The sequence below is a fragment of the Rhinopithecus bieti genome, unplaced genomic scaffold, assembly GCF_001698545.2.
Source record: "Rhinopithecus bieti isolate Rb0 unplaced genomic scaffold, ASM169854v2 scaffold_27022, whole genome shotgun sequence".
NCBI lineage: Eukaryota > Metazoa > Chordata > Mammalia > Primates > Cercopithecidae > Rhinopithecus > Rhinopithecus bieti.
The window spans coordinates 754,088-775,205 of NW_016812251.1; the positions used below are offsets into that span (position 1 = coordinate 754,088).

Below are 21,118 nucleotides of genomic sequence, written 5' to 3' on the forward strand. Positions count from 1 at the left end.
TAAATATGCAGATGTGGCTATTTTGTTTGGAATGGATGCAGCTTATATTAAAAGAAGAATCTCATCTCGTTACACAATGGTTTCTTACACTCCCACCTACTGAAGTATCCATTTTCCAGCACTCTTTCAAGAAATATTTTAACTTAAATGTGTTGGATGAATGATGTCTCACTAAATATCCTAGGCCTTGCAGAATGTTTCCATTTGTTCTTACCATTCACCTGGTGTGATGGAAGTACACTTGTTATCCTAAAAGATCTGCATAAAACTGATGTAGTCACTCAATTTACTTTCTAATGTGAATTTTTCTCTGCAGGGAAAGGGGCGTATTCGTCGAGGAAACTATCCAGGTCCATCGTCTCCTGTTGTAGTTCGGTTGCCTTCTGTGTCTGATGTCTCAGAGGAGACCTTGACTAGTGAGGCAGCCATGGAGACTGACATCACAGAACAGCAGCAAGCAGCTATGCAGCAGGAGGAGAGAGTACTGACTGAGCAGATTGAGAACCTACAGAAGGAGAAGTGAGTATCCAGGAGGAAGGGGAGAGACAGTCATTGTCTGTTTTCATTTCCTTCCTTCTATCGTTTCTTTATTTTTTCTTATTTATTATCTGCTGTGTGTTAAACACTGTGTCAGATGATACAGGAGATGTTGAAATGACAAAGACATGTTGCCTCTACTCAGGTAACAGTGTGAAAGTTGTTCCCTCTGGGAAGCCAGTTCCATGAGCTGGAAAACCTGAGGCTGCTACAGTGATGGTCTGGAGAGGCTGACTGGGAGGAGGACACAGTATCCACGGGGCATGTCAGTCTTAGTCACAATTCATCTAGCAGTAACAGTGGGGAGCCAAGATGAGGTACTGGAGTCCTAACAGGTCAGAGACCAGCCTTCATGAACAGATTTATTTTGCAAAGAAGAGTAGAAATTCTTAGGCTAAGCCAAAGTCCCTTTCAAGAATGGGCATCATTCACAAATCCATGAAGGAAGGTTATTAGCCAAAGATCCATATGGCCATGGGAACAGCAACTAGATGGTCATAGTAATGCTATAGCCCTAGAGAGTGCTAGGATACTGGATAGGGAAATTGGTTGCAATTTAGGAGAGAGATAAATAAGAAGCTCTTTTACCTCCATTCATCACTGTTGCAGGGATTGGGTGACATTATGCCTTGGGGATAATATGAACATGCCATGGTTCTCCCTAAAGGTGCTGTGTAATAGTTCTGGTCGACGTTGATGGCTCTTAGGAAGTCTTAATGGGATCTTTATTCTTGAGTTCCAGGATCACAGGTCTTGAGTTTGACTTATAAGGGGATATGAGACTGTTAAAGTACTTTTTTGGTCTCTCATGATTGATTCTGGAATATAGTCCAGCTAAAAAAGCAGCTGGGGCTCAGCTGTAAAAAACATGATAAGGCAAAGAAGATATACATTGACCAGGGGCTATTTGCTAGAAAAGTGATCTGAAAAGAAGACCCAGATCGGCTTTGATGCAGATGATGTTAGCGATCTTGAAGGATTCATAGGAATTTTCAAGGAAAGGGAGAGTCCCTAGAAAAAAGAAGAACGAGCACAGTCTCAGAATGCACATGACCTCAGACAATTGTAATGCTGGTGATACTATTCTTGAAATGATTGTTCATGGATCTCAAGCTAGGTAAAGTGGAAGTAAAGGTAAGGGGCTCTGTTAGGGAAGAGACTTGATTAGAAGGTGAGTAAGAATTGGAAGGATAAGGAGGTTGTGAACAGGGCAGAATATTGGATTCACAGTTGGTGTATTCAGGTAATGACAAGCTCCAGCATCTGCGCATTGGAGAAAGTAGCTTAGCAAAAGTGGAGGAAAATATTGTTAGAAGTTGCAGACATAAAAGAACTTCAGTGTTAGGATATTGAGATGAATTTTTACAAAGATATTAATTGAACAGATCAGGTGATGTCAAGCATTAGTGAGAAAGCAAGGTTAGGAGCTGAGTACCAAAGACATCACGGAATGTGGGGCATTACTGAGAGGTAGTTGGGTGACTGTGATGAAGAAGGAAGACTAGAGAATGCGACAACTAAAGATGGCATAAGCTTCAAAGGACAGAAAAGATCAATCAGTGTTTTTCTTCATCTAGAGGTCTCTGTGGTGAAGGCAGAGGATATAGTCCATAGCCAGTTAGTAAGCTTCATGGAAAATAGTTTAGGAGCTGGAAGGAATCTTAGAGGTTGTCTAGTTTAATCTCTTTGTTTTGTGGTAGGAAACTGAGGTCCAGAGAGAAAAAGGTACTTTCCTGATGCATTATGGATATTATGAACAAGGTTAGAGCCCTGATCTCCTGATTATCAGTCCAGAGTTCATTTTACTGAAAGATCTCACCACAACAGCATCTTCACCCTACTCTTACCCTTATTATTGGTCCTAGGTTGACTATCATTTTGTCCTTTAGTCCATATAGTTTTAGCATTCACCATATTTGGCATACAGGTCCTCATCACCACCTGGATGGGGACAGTAAAAATGGACTCTCTTTGCTTCTTAGATTCCTGACTTTCATGGAGGATCTTTTTTTCTGTTATCTTCCTTCCACTTCCTATCAAATATGCTAATGGTTTCTTGATTGTATCTTACAGGGAGGAGCTGACATTTGAGATGCTTGTACTGGAACCCCGTGCCTCTGATGATGAAACTCTTGAGTCTGAGGCCTCCATTGGGACTGCTGATAGCTCAGAAAATTTGAATATGGAGTCTGAATGTGCTGTCTCTGAGAAATCAGGTAAGTGAACATGGTAGATCAAAGACGCCAGATTTGTTTTGCAAAGGAGGAATAAAGATTCCGAAACTAAGACAAAGTCTTTCAAGAATGCACTGACCATACATCAGCAGTAACAAAGTCCTGAGGAATTTTGTCCTTTTATCCATATAGTTTTAGCCTTCATCGTTTGGCATACAGGTCCTTATCATTATCTGGATGGGGATAAGAAATGTAATTGTCTTTGCTACTTAGATTCCTGACTTCCATGGAAGGTCTTTTTTTTCCTGTTGTTTTTGTAAAGCTTCCATATACATTGTTTATCAAACCAACTCTTCAATGTGATTGAGTTTTGTGGGTTTTTTTTTTTTTTGTTTTTTGTGTTTTTTTTGGTAATTTAATGTTTTATCCTGTACTTACACAGAGAAAAGCTAATAATCACAATATATGTTGTCTTACTGATCCATGACCCATTTTCTGAGGGTGGCAGGAATTGTGCCCTACTGTGAGGTGGGACTATATACATATACAAAGGAGGTGTTTAACTGGGTGGCATGTCTCAGGGAGACGTAGAACTTACCTACATATCCTGGCAGTTTTTGATGTGATAGTGACTGTTCTAGGCCTCCACTGGTGGCATGGTCAAACACCAGATTTCCCTGGGGATGATTCTGAACTGCTATATAGAGAAATGGATGGTGAGCTCTCTTTGACTATGACTGTGCCCATAGTAAGTCAGCCTGGACCCTCCAAATCTTATCCCACCCAATTTCATGTGTGAACAGTGACACCTATTCATTACATGATGATTTGCTTTATAGGGCACTGTCATTTACATCTTTGGTCTCTTTTTTGCATCAGAGAGAAGCTTAGCCCTTAGCTCCCTGAAGACAGCTGGCAAGTCTGAACCTTCCAGCAAGTTACGAAAGCAGCTTAAAAAGCAGCAAGACTCTTTAGATGTAGTGGACTCTTCAGTCTCCTCTTTATGTCTGTCTAACACGGCATCGTCTCATGGGACCAGAAAACTATTTCAGATTTATTCCAAATCTCCATTCTACCGAGCTGCCTCAACTAATGAGGCCCTGGGAATGGAAGGACCATTGGGCCAGACCAAATCCCTGGAAGACAGGCCTCAGTTCATCAGCAGAGGAACCTTCAACCCAGAAAAGGGCAAACAAAATTAAAGAATGTGAAAAACTCACCTCAGAAAACCAAAGAGACCCCAGAGGGGACAGTCATATCTGGCCGCAGAAAAACTGTGGACCCAGACTGTACCTCCAACCAACAGCTAGCACTCTTTGGAAATAATGAATTTATGGTCTGAACCGGCAGATGTGTGTCCCTCCGTGGCTACAGAGTGGTAAACACATCTCACCTTTGGGGCTGCGTTTCATCACCTCGTCCACAATAGTCCATCCTAATTGTGGTCCTGCCTCTTTTCTAAGCATATGGCTAAGACTGTATGTGCTGAATTCCTGGACCTCCTGCAGAAGCAGAAAGCCTGCTGGGGATGGTGCCAGCTGTGCCTTGGCTGCTGTATTTGAATTGAGATTTTACTAAACAAAGCCACCTAGGGCCTGGGGATTTGGGTCAATTATAGTTGCCTCTCCCCCACCCTCTTTTCCCTTCCCAAAGGTGGGTGTTAAACTAGGGGGGATATTGCTGGCCTGAGGGACCCTCTCATTTCTGACATTTGAAGAAAACACATAAATCTTTCTTAACCATGAAAGCAAAAGCCTTTGGGTTTATTTTGGGATAGTTAGGAGCTGGGGTAGAATATAATTTTTTTCCAAAAACTTAAAAAGCCTAATCCCTCTATTTTAAGATTTCTGAAAAAACACTCCATGTTATATTCTGGGGAAAGCAAAAAAAGTGATTGTTTCCATTAAGCCATCAGAGCGTGTCTCAGATATCTTGTTATATGGTGAAGAAGAGAATACCTATTTTGTTTTCTGATGATGTTTGATGTCATAATAATCAGTGCTGGTTTGACTCCTGTTTAGTTCCTGCCAAATACATTGCATGGGCTGAAGTGTCAGTAGCCATACTGTTCTCATATTTCCTGGTTCTCGGATCAGATTCTTATACTTTAATTTTTAGTTTCCCAGAGACATGGTGATCCCTAAACTTATGAAGGTTCCATCCTAAGCCACTCAGGCTTTTCTCTTTGTATAGATAAAATCGAAAACCACATATGAGCCTGTTCATCTGCTGGTGGATTCCCACCACAGACTCAAATAATGTGACCGTTTAGTTAGTTCTCCAAAAACATTCACATACCATATTGCATGAATAAGTGTTACAGAAAGCTGCCAAAAAATAAAAAGGTTTTTAATATGACCTATCTAACTTTTATCTTCCTTTTCTCAGACCATCAGTATTAAATAGATGGAAAAAAAATCAAGGACTACTTGAAGCTATTTTTGTTAATATTCTGGTTACTGAAGTTTATTGTAAATATGTATGTATAGTAGGCATATTTCTTTTTAACCTTGTGCTTCCCTCCTTCCCATGGAATTTCTTCCCACAGATTAGGGGCCACTGGACAAGGGGATGAGAGCCATTCATCCCTGGGTTGAGGGAATAGTAAGACATCATTTTCACCACTGGGTGGTCTTCATACACATGAGTTATAATAACATTTTAAGTATCTTAGCATTTGTGGGAATAGAAACATGTTTTTGCTATTTATAATATATAAAAAATGAAACATGATAGCCTTTCTCGAGATAAGTATGTGAAATGTTTATTTTTAAAGTTACTAAATGCATCTTGTCTTGCTACTACATGCACTGCTCTGAAAAAGAGCCTTTACCATCTATAACCTGTATTTTGGTTATTCTTCCTTTTCATACTTCTTTGAAGTTGTGGAAATATTAAGTCTTTTGTTAAGGCAGAGTCTCTCCTGTTACACAACACTGAACCTCATGCCACTGCCTCAGTGGTTGTTGGCCAGCCCCAGAGGTTAGACTTGGAGCATAATTCTGCGTGGCAGCTAAAGGTAGCAGGAGTCTTACCTCTCCCTGCTTTGGGTTCAGAATTGAGCCAGAGAAAGGAAGCTTTTAAAATCTCCAGAATAATGATGGTTAATGAGCAAATGTTATGCTTTATATCCCACAGACATCTGCCATCTTGTTCGTCTTGTCCTGAGGAGTAATAAATGTTAAGCTTTTAAAAATTGAATTTCAGAGATTCTCCTAGAGGACAGAGGAAAACCCCTCAGCATGGTGTGTCATAGTGGGATTGCTGGTTCCTTAGCCCCATGCCAGGTTGCACAGTCTGTGTTTCAGTGTTCTTGGGGGAGTAGTGTGCTGCTGGGCATTAATTGTTACTCTGCACTTGCTCCAGAATGTTGGTTAAATCCTGTATAAAAAAAAAGAGATTGCCCTTATCAGATAATTTCCTGTGGCCCAGAGGAATGGCCAGGAGAACACATGTTGGCACATGTTCTTCCTTCTAAATCTTTGTGGGATTTTTTTGGTAAAATAAGTTTTTTGGCAGTTAAAAAATAACTGATGTAGGTCACTTTATAGGAACTAGGTGATGGATGTTAAGAGACTTTATAATTTTTCTCAGGGACCTGAAACTCCAATTTGGGTAAAATTCAATAAAAAAAAAAAAAGAAAGAAAAAACTTGTTTTTTTCAGTTGCTAGATTTATGTGGATTTCTAGTCATTTAATCTGCCAGGATTGGGGTGGGTGGATGAGGAGGAGAGATCCACAAAATTGTAAAAGTGGAGAGCAGTGTGGGGCCCTCCCTTTGAGGGAAAGCCATTGTTTACATAGGGTAATAGGCCTTGTTGGCCTGATCAAGAGATGAAGCCATAACTCTTAAAAACCTTCAGAACCAAATGCTGTGTCTGCATCCATCTGTTCTCACTGGCCCTCTGCATGGTAAAGTTATGTCACTACAAAGTGATGCCGCGTTACAATCATTTATGAAACTGTTAGCCCTTTGTATGTATCACACTTGTGGTTCCGTAGTGCTTCTCCTTTGCTTGTTTGCTTTGATCTGCATGGCGGCAGTGGGGCAGCTCCACATTTGGAGCCCATACTCCAAAATGCAGAGCACTCTACTTTCAGCACACATTCCCAGCCCCAAACAAAACCTGATTTTTCGACTCTGCCCATTAAAGTGAATGTATCCCTGTAATTTAGTATGTACTTATGGAAAATGTAACAAAAGCAGAGAAGTGTGATTTCATTCTGTATCACAAATTGAAGCAAATTAACAGCAAATCCAGCAGGATTCAGGGAGGCTTAGTTTACAACGTATTTTGTACCTCCTGCCATTTAAATTATTTTGCCACTCTGGGCTTCTGAAAACACAAAGGGAGATACAGCCCTCCAACTATGAGCCTTGCAGAGAGAGACAAAAGGGCCAGAGGTCCTGGGATGGAATACTAGAGCCCCCATCTTCTTATGCTTTGGAAACCTGCCAGAGCGCTTATCCTGCTGGAAGATTAATGAAGACTCCGTTCTGTGTTTCATAATGGTAGAGTTGTTTTCACCATCAAAAACAGAGGGTCACAAAAACAGAGGGTCAGAAGTGTGCTGAAAAGATGTGGTCCAGCAGGGTTCTATAGTCCCACCTCAGTGCCTGTGGGCTGTGTTTTTCACTGTAACAAGCACTTTGGTAAACTAGAAAGAAGAAAGGATTCTCAGGATGTGTTCAAAGCTAAGAGAGTTTTCATTTTAAAAAGAAACATACTCTATGGCTTTCCTCATCCTCCTCTCTTTTTTCTTCTTGGTGGGAAGCTGGATGTGGGACATGCATCATTCTCTATGGACAAATGTGTTAAGTCCACCCATACTCTTGTGACAACTCCCCAGCACTGTCCCCCAATACCATGCTGGCCTTGGTAGTAAAACTCCTTGGTATCTGTGGGAGTCCTCTTTTTCTGTGCCCTAGACTACTTTTAACCACTTTTCTCTGGAATGACTCCCACATTTGATTGGGTATTGAAAGGGTAATAGCAAAATGATGATTGTGGAGATGGATCTGTTAGGTCTCATATTGGTCCCCTGGTTGAAACTTTTTTCAAAAAAGCCCCCACAATGGGCCTGTCACCTTGCTAGTCATCCATTGTTAATGCCTATTTATCAGCCCTCTGAGGTCACATAAAAGTTGCACCTTTTGAACCACAAGTATTTGTATTTACTATGGGAAAGGTGTGGACTACAGATTAGTATTATATTTAATGGATTTTAAGTAATTTATAAGTATGCTGAGTGTAAATTTTTAAAGAACTGTATTATAAAAGGACATATCCTGTGAAATATAACATTTTACTGTTTAATAGAATAATTCTATAAGAAGAATGATTTGTCTCACCCACGGAACTGGTTACATTCCGGATGCAATCAACAGGCACTTTGTAATTTCCTTTTTGTTTTTTTTCTTTGCGGGGGGTTGATACAAGACATCATCTGTATAAAGTGCAGTTTGTGTCACTCAAAATATGCACTGTATGGCTACACAAAAGCAGCTTGATGAACAAATCACCCTATGGCTCATTAAAGAACAAAGCTTCCAGAAGCAGCAACATGTGTGGTTTGTTTTCCAACCATCCTGGCTCCCACTCCAACTATTCCAACCCAACTCCAAGAAACAGCAGTGACTTCTTAGTTACACTGATGTGTTGTCAGGAAAGGACTCAACCCACAGTTGACAAAACACAGAGGTGGTAGTCACTGGAACTCAACTGAATTCAAGTAAAGGTGTGATTCGAGGTATTTTTTCTGTAGTGGATGCAGGCTGCTGGCTGTCAAGACTTCATTTAATCGGTTTAAGGCTAGAAGGGCAGGAAAAGCGGTAAATCTGCATTTAGGATCCTCCCCTAAATTGGCCACTTGAAGAAGTAGCAAGGTTGCTAATACAGGGCTCAAGGGTACTCACTGAAAAGCAAAGCAACACATGGCAATAGAAACAGAAATTTTAACTCAGTTGGTCATTTTTGTTCTGCCACCAACTTGACTGCATGACTGGGAAAGGCATTCACTCTCTCTGAATGTTAGTTTTCTTATCTGGAAGTCAGTTCTCTTTCCCAAACTCCCATATTTGGAGAACTCCTACTGACCCACAGGTTTTACTGTAAAAGGCAGTGGTCCTGGGAAGTTTGCTCTGACCCGTGAATTGGGTTAGAGGTCTGTGTTCTCAACAGCTGTCAGTATTCACGGTGTCAAACACTTGCCTGTCTTGCTGACTCTTAGATCCCAGCACCTAACAAAAGGTGCTGGGCAGATATTGGATGAGAGGATCGATTAGGATCAGTGGTTCCAAAATGCCAAATCAGGTCTAAGGTTACATGGGGAAAAAAAGTAGTGATTTTTTTTCCCTAATGCCAAATGTATTCAATTTTTTAAATTCTGGGGTCATTCTTCTCACTTCATTTTACATTAAATTTACATTTACATTTTGGCATTAAATTTATATTGAAATATGAATAGTGAGTGTTGTTTAAAATTCCCTTAGTTGCCCATATAAAACCTACAAATACCATTTTTATTTATTTTTATTTTTTTGAGACGGAGTCTCACTCTGTCACCCAGGCTGGAATGCAGTGGCACAATCTCGGCTCACCGCAACTCCCACCTCCCAGGTTCAAGTGATTCTCCTGCCTCAGCCTCCCAAGTAGCTGGGACTACAGGTGCCTGCCACCATGCCTGGCTAATTTTTGTATTTTTAGTAGAGACAGTGTTTCACCATGTTGGCCAGGCTAGTCTCGGACCCCAACCTCAGGTGATCTGCCCGCCTTGGCCTCCCAAAGTGCTGGGATTGCAGGTGTGAGCCACCACGCCCAGCCGAAATACCATTCTTAAAACTTGCCCCTGAGATTACTGAGTCAACAACTATTGTGATTAGGAAGACCTGAGAACAGAAAGGTACATAAGGAGAGGCAAGTTACACAGTGACCAGAGCTTTGGTTTGTTTTTTAAAATTGCTTTTGCCCCTAGAATCGGTGGCAATACGGTGTCTTAGAGCCAGAGATATAACCGTGAAAGTAGATAAGGTACATGTAATATCTGACTGTTGAATCTTGTAGGTATGTTAGACTCACCGTCAAGGAGTGTATCGCCCACAGGCATTGTCCTAGGTGCTTAGGGTACATTAATGAACAAAGATCTCTGCCCTGTGGAGCCTGCATTCTAGTGGGGAACACCAGTGATGTCCACCAGTTGGAGACTAGTCATCCCGCAATACCTGGGTTGACTATTGGGTTGCACTTGGCATCTTTAAGTCTTTCCCTGCCCTTCCTACCTTGAAATATCCCCTTGTGGGTAGAGAAGTGTCTTGTGAATCTAAAAACTAGCTTCATTTGAAAAGGCCCAGATAGTCCCACAGGGACTACCTCTGTGGTGCTTCATAACCAAAGACATTTCTGGCACTGAGGAATGGAAAAAAAAAAGCTTTCGAATTATCTCCTCTGCTAATAAGGACCCTAAATGCAATGAAAAAGCCATTACTCATCAGAATTTCAGTAGAGCCAATCTGCAACAAAAAGTTGAATAATGGCTGTCATCCTAGGTGGTTTACAGACAGGAATTTGTATTCCTGTCTGTAAGACATACCGAGAGCTGCACCAGATTAGGAGAACAGGTGCCACTTTGTATTCCAGGTGAGATGGACTTAGTATAGAAATTAGGATCTGACAAAGGTCAGAGATACTCCCACAGGTCAAGAAAGCCAATACAAATCTCAGCTAAAAGTTCCAGAGTTCTCAAGAGCTTGCCTGGAAGCTAGTGCAATTCTAGCCAGGAGGCTGCTGTGACATCTGTTTTCCCACGACATGGCTGCAGTGTCTCCAAAGAAAAATGGCTTCTCTTTTTCCTAATGCCAAATTTAATCAGTTTGGCATTAGGGGGAAAAAATGTCCTATGAGGGCCTTTCATTAGCAAGTCCTAGGAGAAAGGGTTTCTGGGAAATGTAGTTCTTTCCTGGCATCTCTGCAATGAAGAAAAGCCCTTAGAAGTGGGGAAGGGGGTGGTATTGATGCCAGATTGACAGCAGACAATCCAGCTTATGTACTTCCTCTAATTCTCTCAGACTTCTTGGAGAGCCCTCAAATCTCCTTCCCAATGTAGATGTGCTGTGCTCACACATCCCAGATGCTAGCCTGTGAACTTCAGCAGGCTACCTTTGCAGTCTTACCATGTCCCCCAAAGCCAAACTGTAAGATAAATATGCAGGACTGGTCATGTCATATTTCAACCATGTGTCTTACTAAGGTGGCTTTGCTCAGGCCTTAGCTCATATGGATAAAACCTTTGATAGGGAATTGGACTGTATAATGGCATTTTAGACATTAGATGACCGGATTAACTGAGGCCACTCTGATACTTTCAAAAGTTGGAGAGAATCTGAAGTAGCCTGGGGGCTGAAGTAAGAAGGGCTTCAGCTGGGCAGCATTTCCCATACTCTTTCCTTTCTGGCAACAGCCCTAGCTGTTCTCAGTTGCTGAGCAGACAGGGCATTTCTGTCAGCTAAAGGAGTTCAAACACAAGCCAAAGGACAGGGAACCCCTAGGATTGCTCAGACTTCTGACATGACCCTTTCTGTCTTGATTTCAAGCGCTTATCCTTTGAAGGCAGAAAATGCGACAGAAATGTTCAGTCTTTCATTCCAAAAGTGAAGGGGGAGTGGGAAAGAGGCAGTGCCAGACTTAAGCAGCATTAGGTAGAGTCACACCAAGGTTTGAGTCCTCTCTAAACAGTTTTTTCATTTATAAATGGAGAAAATTAGCCCTTCCCTCAGAGTTAATCTGAGGATTAAATGGCAATTTTAAAAGTGCCCGGCTCACTGCCTGCTATTAATATATACATTGCCCGATCTATGTTAATGTGTTAAAATATTATTTTCACAGTCATCTGGGTCTATCTTCAAAAAGGATTAAGTTTGGCCAGGGTGCAGTGGCTCACACCTGTAATCCCAGCACTTTGGGAGGCCAAGGTGGGTGGATCACCTGAGGTCGGGAGCTCTAGACCAGCCTGGCCAATGGACAAACCCCGTCTCTACTGAAAATACAAAACTAACTGGGTATGGTGGTGCATACCTGCAATCCTAGCTACTCAGGAGGCTGAGGCAGGAAAATCACTTATACCTGGGAGGCGGAGGTTGTGGTGAGTCAAAATTGCGCCATTGCACTCCAGCCTGTGCAACAAGAGTGAAACTCCGTCTCAAAAAAAGAAAATGATGAGGGTTGTCTGAGCTGTATCTTTCCATAAGGACCTAAGAAGTGATGAAGAGTCCCTTTCACAAAAAGCACCTGTAGCTGCCTTATGTTGAGTTGCAGGGTGTTCACCTTTACTTAGGAAGGAGATGAGGGAGATAGGAGATAAAGGTTGAGACATGCTGCAGGTGATGGGATGCCATCTGGAGAGAAGCTGGGTGGTTGAATTCTATGGGAGATCCACTGGGCTTGAATTCATTGCACCTGGTCTCTGACTTGGAATGGAACCCAGATGGAACTCAAAGACCTTGCACTCATTCCTTCAGTGTCCTCAAAGGGAGAGCCTTGACAACACTCATTTTTCTGGGTTTTTTTTTTTTTTTTTTTTTTTTGACTTTTTTATTGAGGTCTAACAAAATACAGTAAAGTGCACAGCTCAATGAATTTTTACCTATGAATACATTTGTGAAACCACTGCCCAGATCAAAATCAATATTTCTAGTATACCAGAGGGCTCCCATGGGCCCTCTCTGAATCAATCCCCTGCCACCCAGAAGTAACCACTATTCCAACTTCTATTACTGTCAATTAGTCTTGCCTGTTCCTGAACTCTGCATAAATGGAACTTCTGCCTGGTTTCTTTCATTCAACTTTTATGTCTGTGAAGTTTACCCATGTTGCCACATGTATCCATAATTCATTCTTTTAAGTTATTTTCATTATATGAATATACCGCAATTTGTTAATTCATCCTACCATCAATGTACAATTTGGGGCTATTATGAATAAAGCTGCTATGAATATTCTTACAATATCTTTCAGTGGGCATCTCTGCTGGGTACACACACCTACGAGGAATTTCTGGGGCAAAGAGTAGGCAAAGGTTTCGTTTCAGTAGATTGTTTTCCAGAGTGCTTGGAAACATTTCACCTCCACCCCACTAGTTTTGAACATATCACAAAGGAGCTTCTCCATTGGAGTATTCCCTATGGTCTTGCGGAAAAAGAGGAGCTCGATGCGTTCCGCAGTGATAAACCTCAAAGACGGGAGGAGCAGGAGCAATTTCCCAAACCTGAACAGGAGAGAGGACGCCGTCAGTTTTACGACCAGCTTCTGAGCACTAGTCCTTGGAGCAGTGCCCTCCCAGGAAAGGCAAGGGAGGAAGCAGAGGAGAGATGAGGTCCCCAGAGCGGGTCAGGAGGAATTTCGAGGAAAAGCCGCATTCAGGCCGGGCGCGGTGGCTCACGCCTGTAATCCCAGCACTTTGGGAGGCCAAGGCCAGCAGATCACAAGGTCAGGAGATCAAGACCATCCTGGCTAACACAGTGAAACCCGTCTCTACTAAAAATACAAAAATTAGCCAGGCGTGGTGGTGGGTGCCTGTAGTCCCAGCTACTCGGGAGGCTGAGGCAGGAGAATGGCATGAACCCGGGAGGCGGAGCTTGCAGTGAGCCGAGATCGCACCACTGCACTCCAGCCTGGGCGACAGAGCGAGACTCCGTCTCAAAAGAAAAAAAAAAAAAAGGAAAGAACTATTTGCTAAGACAGGAGTCCACAACACAAAAGGCAGATGGTGAAGCCCCAAGAGACAGATGGGGGAACCAAACCTTCCCTGGGTAGGTCTGATGGCCAGGGTCAATGCCCAGCCTCAAGGAGGCTACTCCACACTGGGCAGCCCCAAGCTCCCCTCACCAGGAGTTTCCGGGAAGCCTTCCCCACCACTCAGTGATCTGCTGGACTTGCTCTGCCAACCTAAGGCCTTCCTTTCTCTTGCTAGTGCCAAGTGAGCAGCACTGAGCAAGTCATATACCCCTCCCATCTGCCTTCCCTGCTTCTGTTTTTCTGATCTAAAGAGTGGGAGGAAGAAGACATAACTATAAAGTCAGTCAGAGAATGTTTTTTCCAAACTGCAGGTATTGCCCCACTTAGTGGGTCTGAAATTAAATTCAGTGGGTCACAATCAGCCTTTTCTAAACAAATAAAAGAGAACTATCAGGTAAATTGTACAAGGTAAGGGTAGGAATAACTTCATGGAACTCCACTTTGGTGTCTGCATGCATATCAGGGGGCGATGGTAATTGTGTTTCTTCCTGGGCGTTGCAGTTTTTAAAAACCGAAATAATATGCTGGATTAGAGAACCCCAAACCACTATCTTCACACTCAATCTGCTTGTAGTAGGCAATGAACCCCTATAGAAGGGGTATAGGAAATCTTAATCAGCATTATGAAATTTGACGCATAACCAATATGCCAGGACATCTCTGGGGGCTGGTTCCAACAGAAACTTGGCAGAGAAAGGCTGCTGGTTTCTGAATGTCTCTGATGCCCACTCTTCAGATGCTAAGTCAAGTCTTAGTAGTAGCAGCGTTCTCCCTATGCTCATAAGCAGCACAAATCTTCCTGTGCTGTGTGGCATATACTTTGTATACTGTGACTTTTCTTAAAAGGAAATTACCTCTTCTCCTTGTAATCATTTCTTGGATTAGAGATGATGCAAGGATGCCCATATTAGCTCACTTCTTCAGAAAGAAACTGCTGGGAGCCCCAAAGAATGCAGATAACATGGTCTAAAATAGCCAGTAGATGCCTGAAGGCCAAGTGTTCCAACCTTGCTGAGGCTCCATGACAACTGCCCACACTAGGCCAAACAGCGTAGTCCCAGAGCACTGGCTCCTGCCCTACCCTCGCCCAGCCACACTCAGCCTGCAGCAACTCTCCTCCAAACCTAGCCAGGGCCATCCATGTGCTTGGCATCTCTACAGGATGCTCAGTGTACCTCCAAAACACCTTGTCATCTTCCCTCAAAACCGTCTTTCCTCCTGGCTTTCCCTTTTATTGTTTTAACAACGTCTTCTCCCAAAGAGCTCCTCTTCCCTCATTCCTTACCTTCACCCAAACACTGGGTCTGACCCATTCCAACTCCTAGAGTCTCCCTTCCGCTCCCCCGGCCATGCCCAAAGATCAGAACTCCATGGAACCACCTGGAAGGTGGCAGTAGCTGCCACCCCCTTCCCAGTAGTATCCTCTGTACCCATGGCCATGCCCGTCTGCGTGAGGTCTAGCCCTGTGTATGACACACTCCTGCTCGGAAACCTTCAGTAGCTGCTGTCTGCCTCCCAAGTCAGACATGGCCTTTGGCTGGCATTCAAAGTCCTGAACGGACTGGTCCTGCCCTACTTTTCTGGCTTATTCTCCCCATTTCTCACTGGCAGGAACCTGTTATACCTTCAAGGTGGGCTCCTGTCCTAACAACATATCATGCATGCCCCTCTCTCCCTTTGCAAATGATGTTTTCTTTTACACTTCTTCTTCCTTTCAAGTCCAGCCCTGTCTCCCCAAAGTCCCTCCCAATTCTGCTTTACGCTTCCCATGCCAAAGGGTCTCTGTCTCCTGCAGATTCATGCAACCCTCAGTACCTGGCTAGGGCAGTTTGCATCTTCAGTGCGGTCACTGCTGGTTGTCTCCAGAAGGCAGTAGCTTTGTCTTATGTACATCTTGGTCCCCACCCCTGGGACCTGGTACTGTGCCTGGGACACAGTAGATGTTGGCTCTGTGCCGCTGAACTGAGACCCTTGTGCTGTCTAATCAGTGAGCCCTGGGAGGGCATGGGAGAGGCGGGGAAAGGGTAGAGAGGGCAGGGACAGATGAGTGGGTGGACGCATGCTCAGGTCACCTCACGGGCTGGCTGGGGTGGTGGGCCTTGCTGTGCTGGCTCAGCATCACTTGGGACTGGTCCTGCAAGGCCTCTACATGCTCAGGATCCTTCAGGCCCCGTGTCTCTGGGGAGAAGCAGCACCAGTGAGCTTAGCACAGGTTTACGGCTGTTATAAGGCTGGCCATGAAGTGGTGGCCCAGGGCTCTGGCTGCAGACATGGGTGTGGGGCCCTGGCTTTGCCAGGGCCAGGGGAGCCACTACGGGCTCTGCCGGGGGCTCAGGGTCTCCCAGGGGCTCCCAGCCTGCCCTGTCCCCTCACAGTCAACCAGGAGTGGCCCCAAGGAGAAGGGAGTCCAGCCTCACCCCTCTCCTCCCGCCCCCCCAGGATAGAGGCCTACACACATCTGCACACATGTGGGTGGTGCAGGGAGAGTGAGAGGCACAGGGAAGTCACCAGAATTCCCATTCAAGGCTTAGACAGAGACTCAGCTACCTGGCTTGAAGAGGACCAGGGCCTTCATGCAGGCGAACTCCGTGGGGTCCACCGCCAACGCCCGGAACCGAGAGATAGTTTCCCGCAGGACACGAGTCTCCATGCTGGCCAGTGTGAGCCGGCCCTGGGCACCACCAGCAGCAGAGGCCTCAGGCGGTGCCAGCAGAGGACAGCTGTCCAGAGGCAGAGACCACTGGATGGCCCCGAGGAGGAAAAGTTCACTCCACGCCTCTTCCAGCAGGATCACCTGTGCTCAGAAAGGGATGCCTGTTATGGCAGACACACAGCTTCTCTGGCTCAGTCTGGAGGCTCTGCCACCATCTCAGGCACCCAAGGAATAGAAGTGCTGTCCTGGGCCTCGAGAATGCTCTCCTGACATCAGCCAGGGGCCCAGAGCTCTGGGATTTGGCACCATCTGGCTCAGCTGCCTACCATCCGAGACACTGTCTGGGTTCCATCCAGCGCTGCAGCTGGGACATTTAGGAATGTCCAGAGTCATTTGAAGTTGGGCAGCCTCAGAGACTTGCCTCAAGAGTGTCCTAAGTTGAGTGTATTCAAGAGGCGTGGCCTGACTCTTCCAAGCTGCTCCACCCCAGCACACAGACTGGCTGAGGGCCTCAGACCCTCCTCGTGCCTCTCCTCCTCGTTTTCCCGAAAGACCTGCTTGCCCTTTAGAAGCTGAGAGGGATGGCCCAGAGCCAGAGAGACTGGACTAAAATGCAAGCCCTGAGATCGTAGGCACTTATGCTCCAAGGGGGCCTAGAGTCAGCCACTCAGGCTGTTCAGGGTGTGTAGGTCACTTGTCACCCACGGAATGTTTGCAGGGCCTGAGGGTCTTCCAGAACTTAAGAAGACCCTGGGCCCTGTGGGTCCCTGGCCACCGTCGTCTCCTAGGGGTGCACCCTGACCATCCCTGTGCTGGAGATGCATGCAACCCCACTGTCACCATCCCTGAGATGCACCCCGGCCACTGCTGGCTCAGAGGTGTGTGTGTCCCCAGCCATCACCATCCAAGCTGTGTGCACCTCCATTCATACTGGCATGGGGATGTGTGTGCCCTGTCTGGGTGACTCAAGTGGGCCACCTGACCCTAGCCCAGCCTAGCTCCCCAGCAGGCAGGCCGGTTGGTACCTGATCCCGGAAAGGCAGGCTGGAGAACACAGGCAGGTTCTTGGCCCACTTGACGGCCATGAAGAGCAGGCGAGCTGAGGTTTCATGGATGCTGTCCAGACCGCAAGGGGAGGAAGAGGAGTATGGAGAGGAGGGGAACTCGGGGTCATTGCTGGTGACATCAATATTCTCATCAGCTGTTGGAGGAGGAGGTTGTGATCTTAGCATCTGCTTCTCAGGAGGTGGCAGGGAGTGCTTGGGGCCCGGGGAAGTGAGGATCAAGGCAGGCGCTGCAGCCCCACTGTGACCCAGGTAGCCAAGCCTGCTGTGCTCTCAGCCGCTCTCCCACTTACCATCCTCTGGCTCCAGCTTAGCACAGGTCTCGGCTGTTATAAGGCTGGCCATGAAGTGGTGGCCCAGGGCTCTGGCTGCAGACATGGGCGTGGGGCCCCGTGGGCTGGGCCCTGCCGGGGTCGGGGGAGCCACCAGGGGCTCCTGCCGGGGCTCAGTGTTGGACTCCATGCTGTCCAGGCGGACCTGGGCTGTGCTGCGGGGCTGGCGCTCGTTCTGCACGGCTGGGGAGGCAGGAAGGGTCAGAACGACATGCCAGCCAGTCCCGCTGCCCATCTCTTGTCACGTCCCCCCGGGCCAGCGCCCTGCCTCACCGTCCTGGTTCATGCCCGCCTGCAGGCACTTCTTCAGCCGGCAGGCCTGGCACTGGTTGCGATGGGCCTTGTCCACGGGGCACATCCCTGCCCCCACCTGGCACCTGCAGGCGAAGACGAGACCCCGGGGGTCAGTGTCCCTCCCACGTCCTGAACCATGGGTTTGGACATTTTTGCCCAAGCCCCTCCTCCCCTGAACGCCCCCTCACCCCTCCAGAACCCCTCAGGGGCAGGAGCCCAGCAGGGCCCACCGCCCTCACCTGTAGATGAGCCTCCGCCGCACGCTCCTTTTGAAGAAGCCACTGCAGCCGTTGCAGGCATAGATGCCGTAGTGCTTCCCGCTGCTGCTGTCTCCGCACACGCGGCACTGGAGCGAGGGGCTCACGCCTGAGGGGCAGGGGGCAGGGCTGGGCGGGGGCAGGGCTGCACGCTCCCCTCCGTCCCTCAGGTCCTTTTCCCAGTCCTCAGGCCCCGTCCACCCGCATTTAAACGAACCCACGCGTGACTCTTCCATCCGGAGAAGTGTCTCCTTCACTGTGCATCCACACCCCAGCCCCCAGCCCCATTCCCTGCCCTCTCTCCTCCCTCAGTGGAATTTTCAGCAAGAGTCCAAGCCCTGGCTCCACTTCCCCAGCTCCCATCCCTTCTCTGTGGGTGGCTTCAGGCTCCGTCCTCCCACAGAAACATTCTTGTCAACACCACTAGGGACCTCTGGGCTGTTAAGCCCTAAGGGCGCTTCTCTGTTCTTTCCTTCCCCATTGGCTGGGCTGTCCTGTCCTGGCTCTGCAGGCTCCCCACCCCTAACCCCCGTCCCCTCCCCACTGTGTTTCTAGGATTCTGGGTTTGCCCGCAGGCTACCCCACCCTTGCTCACAGCCGGTGGGGCTGGGTCTGAGTTGCTCTGGCTCCTTCCATGGTTCCTGGGAACCTCTGGCCCTCATCCTGCTCCCCAAGGGCCCAGACCTGACCCTACCTCCAGGAGAAGCCATACCTGTTGGATCCTCCCCCAGGCCCCACCTGCCTGGAGACTCCTTCCTGGAGGCAGCCCCAGCTGCAGGCGCAGCTGCAGCCACGGTGGAGCTCATGGGAACTGTTGCTCTGGTCTTGGTGGGTTCCAGGGCAGCCTCTGCCTGCCTGTGGGAGGCCTGGGTTGCTGAGCCGGGCCCAGCCTCTACCTCAGTCCATGAACCTCTGTCTCTCTGCCCCCGTCTCTCTTCTCTCTCTGCTCCCACCTCTCTGTGGCAGCCCCCTCTGCCTTTGTCTCTCTCCCTGTCTCTGTCTCTCTCTGCGTCTCCGCCTCTCTGTCTTCCTGCCTGAACTCTGTCTGAACTCAGGAGCTGCCCCAAGGTTCCGAAGCCCCTCACAGCAGAGGCTCTGGCTTGAGGAGATTTCTCCCGGGGCAGCCGCTGGATGCAGTTTATGATCCTCTTAATCTTTACTGTCTCTGTCTCCACAGGGGATCAGTCGGCCACACCTGCAGCATTACCAAGGTGCCCTGGAGCCGCTCAGTCCTGCTACCCCATGCTGGTTCCTGGGCTGCCCAACGTCCCCCGGGGCCCTCCTGCCCTGTGTGCTCAGACGTTCACCATTCCATGCCACATCTTTTTTTTTTTTTTTTTGAGACGGAGGCTCGCTCTGTCGCCCAGGCTGGAGTGCAGCGGTGGGATCTCAGCTCACTGCAAGCTCCGCCTCCTGGGTTCATGCCATTCTCCTGCCTCAGCCTCCCGAGTAGCTGGGACTACAGGCGCCGGCCACCTCGCCTGGCTAGTTTTTTGTATTTTTTTTTTTAGTGGAGACGGGGTTTCACCGTGTTAGCCAGGATGGTCTCGATCTCCTGACCTCGTGATCCGCCCGTCTCGGCCTCCCAAAGTGCTGGGATTACAGGCTTGAGCCACTGCGCCCGGCCCCATGCCACATCTTGAAGAGATGTATGGACTCCACTTCTCTCAAGGACTTTAAATCTTTTTTTTTTTTTTTTAATACAGAGTCTCGCTGTGCTGCCCAGGTTGGAGTGCAGTAGCGTGGTCTCGGCTCACTGCAAACTCTGCCTCCCGGGTTCAAGCGATTCTCCTGCCTCAGCCTCCCGGGTAGGTGGGATTATAGGCGCCTGCCACCAGGTTTGGCTAAGTTTTTTGTATTTTTAGTAGAGATGGGGGTTTTGTCATGTTGGCCAGGCTGGTCTCGAACTCATGACCTCAAGTGATCTGCCTGCCTTAGCCTCCCAAAGTGCTGGGATTACAGGTGTGAGCTACTGCGCCTGGTTGGACTTTAAATTCTTTTGAGCTGCTTGGCACACGTCCGAAGGCAAGTGTGTGGCCAGTGTGTGTGCCTGTGCCTGTGCGAGTCCTGCCTGAGACACTCCCCTTGGGTCCTAGGTAGCTCTGGCTCTGCCCCCTGAGTTTCTCACTCCAATCCCTTGGAAAGAGACTGCTCCAGGCTCACAATTTGAGGATCCGGCCCCCACCAGAAGGCTAGCAGTCCCCAGACGCCTGGCACAGAGGATGCTCCCAGACCTGTCCCCCGAAGGGTCTGAGGCTGGCCTGGAGGAAAGAGGCCCGGAGCTCCATCTGGGGGTTCTCCTTCAGGCCTGTGAGGGAGCAGAAGAGGAGCTGGCAGGCTCTTTCCTCACCCACCTGGAGAGTCAGGCCTGCAGGACAAGAGCCGGTGAGGACATAGCCACCTCAAGCCTGGCCACGGGCTCTCAGGAGGCCGCCCCTTACCCTTGAACTCAGCCTCATAGTTCTGCCGGCCTCTCGCCATGCCAGCCCCTGCACTGCCCCCAGGCCCAGCCTTCCCAGCTCAGGCCCAGCGATGCCTCTGCTCCTGTGGGAAGGAGAGGGAAGGAGGAACCTATCTGACATCCTTATCTTATAGTAAGCCCCGGGCCCCCGCAGGGAGTGTGGAGAGAGCAGAGGCAGACCCAGGTTCAAGTCCCTTCTCCATCACCAGCCAGCCTTGTGTCCCTGAGAAAGTGACTCAACCTGTCCAAACTTCAGTTCCTCACCTGTAAAACAGGATGAGGAAAGCACCTGTCCTATGGGTATAGTTGGGGAACTAAAGACAGTGGTTCAGGAAACATGTTTCAGCGCCTGGTACTCAGTGAGAACCTAATAAATGGTGCGTGCAGTTGATATTGTTATTATTCTTGGGGTTATTGAGAAGATCACACTCAGCAGCCTTTCCTTGCCTGCTCCTCCGCCCCCAGCCCACTTGCCAGCCCCCTCTCTGCCCGGGACAGAGCTGAAAGCCCATGTTGTCCTGGAAGGGACCACTTGTCCCCAGCAGACCAGAGCTCA

General features: G+C 47.7%; 2 protein-coding genes across 2 annotated transcripts in view; one reads left to right on the plus strand and one right to left on the minus strand.

Annotated features, from left to right (window-relative positions):
- The window catches only part of MYO9A (myosin IXA), a 301,060-nt gene extending 292,789 nt beyond the window's left edge, over positions 1 to 8,271 (plus strand). The window contains 4 exon segments of the mRNA XM_017895809.1: positions 317 to 519; positions 2,611 to 2,753; positions 3,591 to 3,902; positions 3,905 to 8,271. Of these exon segments, the coding sequence (XP_017751298.1) occupies positions 317 to 519; positions 2,611 to 2,753; positions 3,591 to 3,902; positions 3,905 to 4,053 (807 nt within the window). The 3' untranslated portion in view covers positions 4,054 to 8,271.
- NR2E3 (nuclear receptor subfamily 2 group E member 3) lies at positions 5,837 to 20,582 on the minus strand. Its single transcript, XM_017895775.1, has 11 exons — positions 20,543 to 20,582; positions 20,336 to 20,469; positions 18,814 to 18,925; positions 18,084 to 18,210; positions 17,824 to 17,927; positions 17,512 to 17,733; positions 17,180 to 17,355; positions 16,049 to 16,295; positions 15,574 to 15,679; positions 12,830 to 12,971; positions 5,837 to 5,875 (listed from the first exon to the last, which is right to left on the minus strand). The coding sequence occupies exons 1-11, from the start codon at positions 20,580 to 20,582 to the stop codon at positions 5,837 to 5,839; spliced, it is 1,449 nt and encodes a 482-aa protein (XP_017751264.1).
- Positions 20,583 to 21,118: the final 536 nt, after the last annotated feature.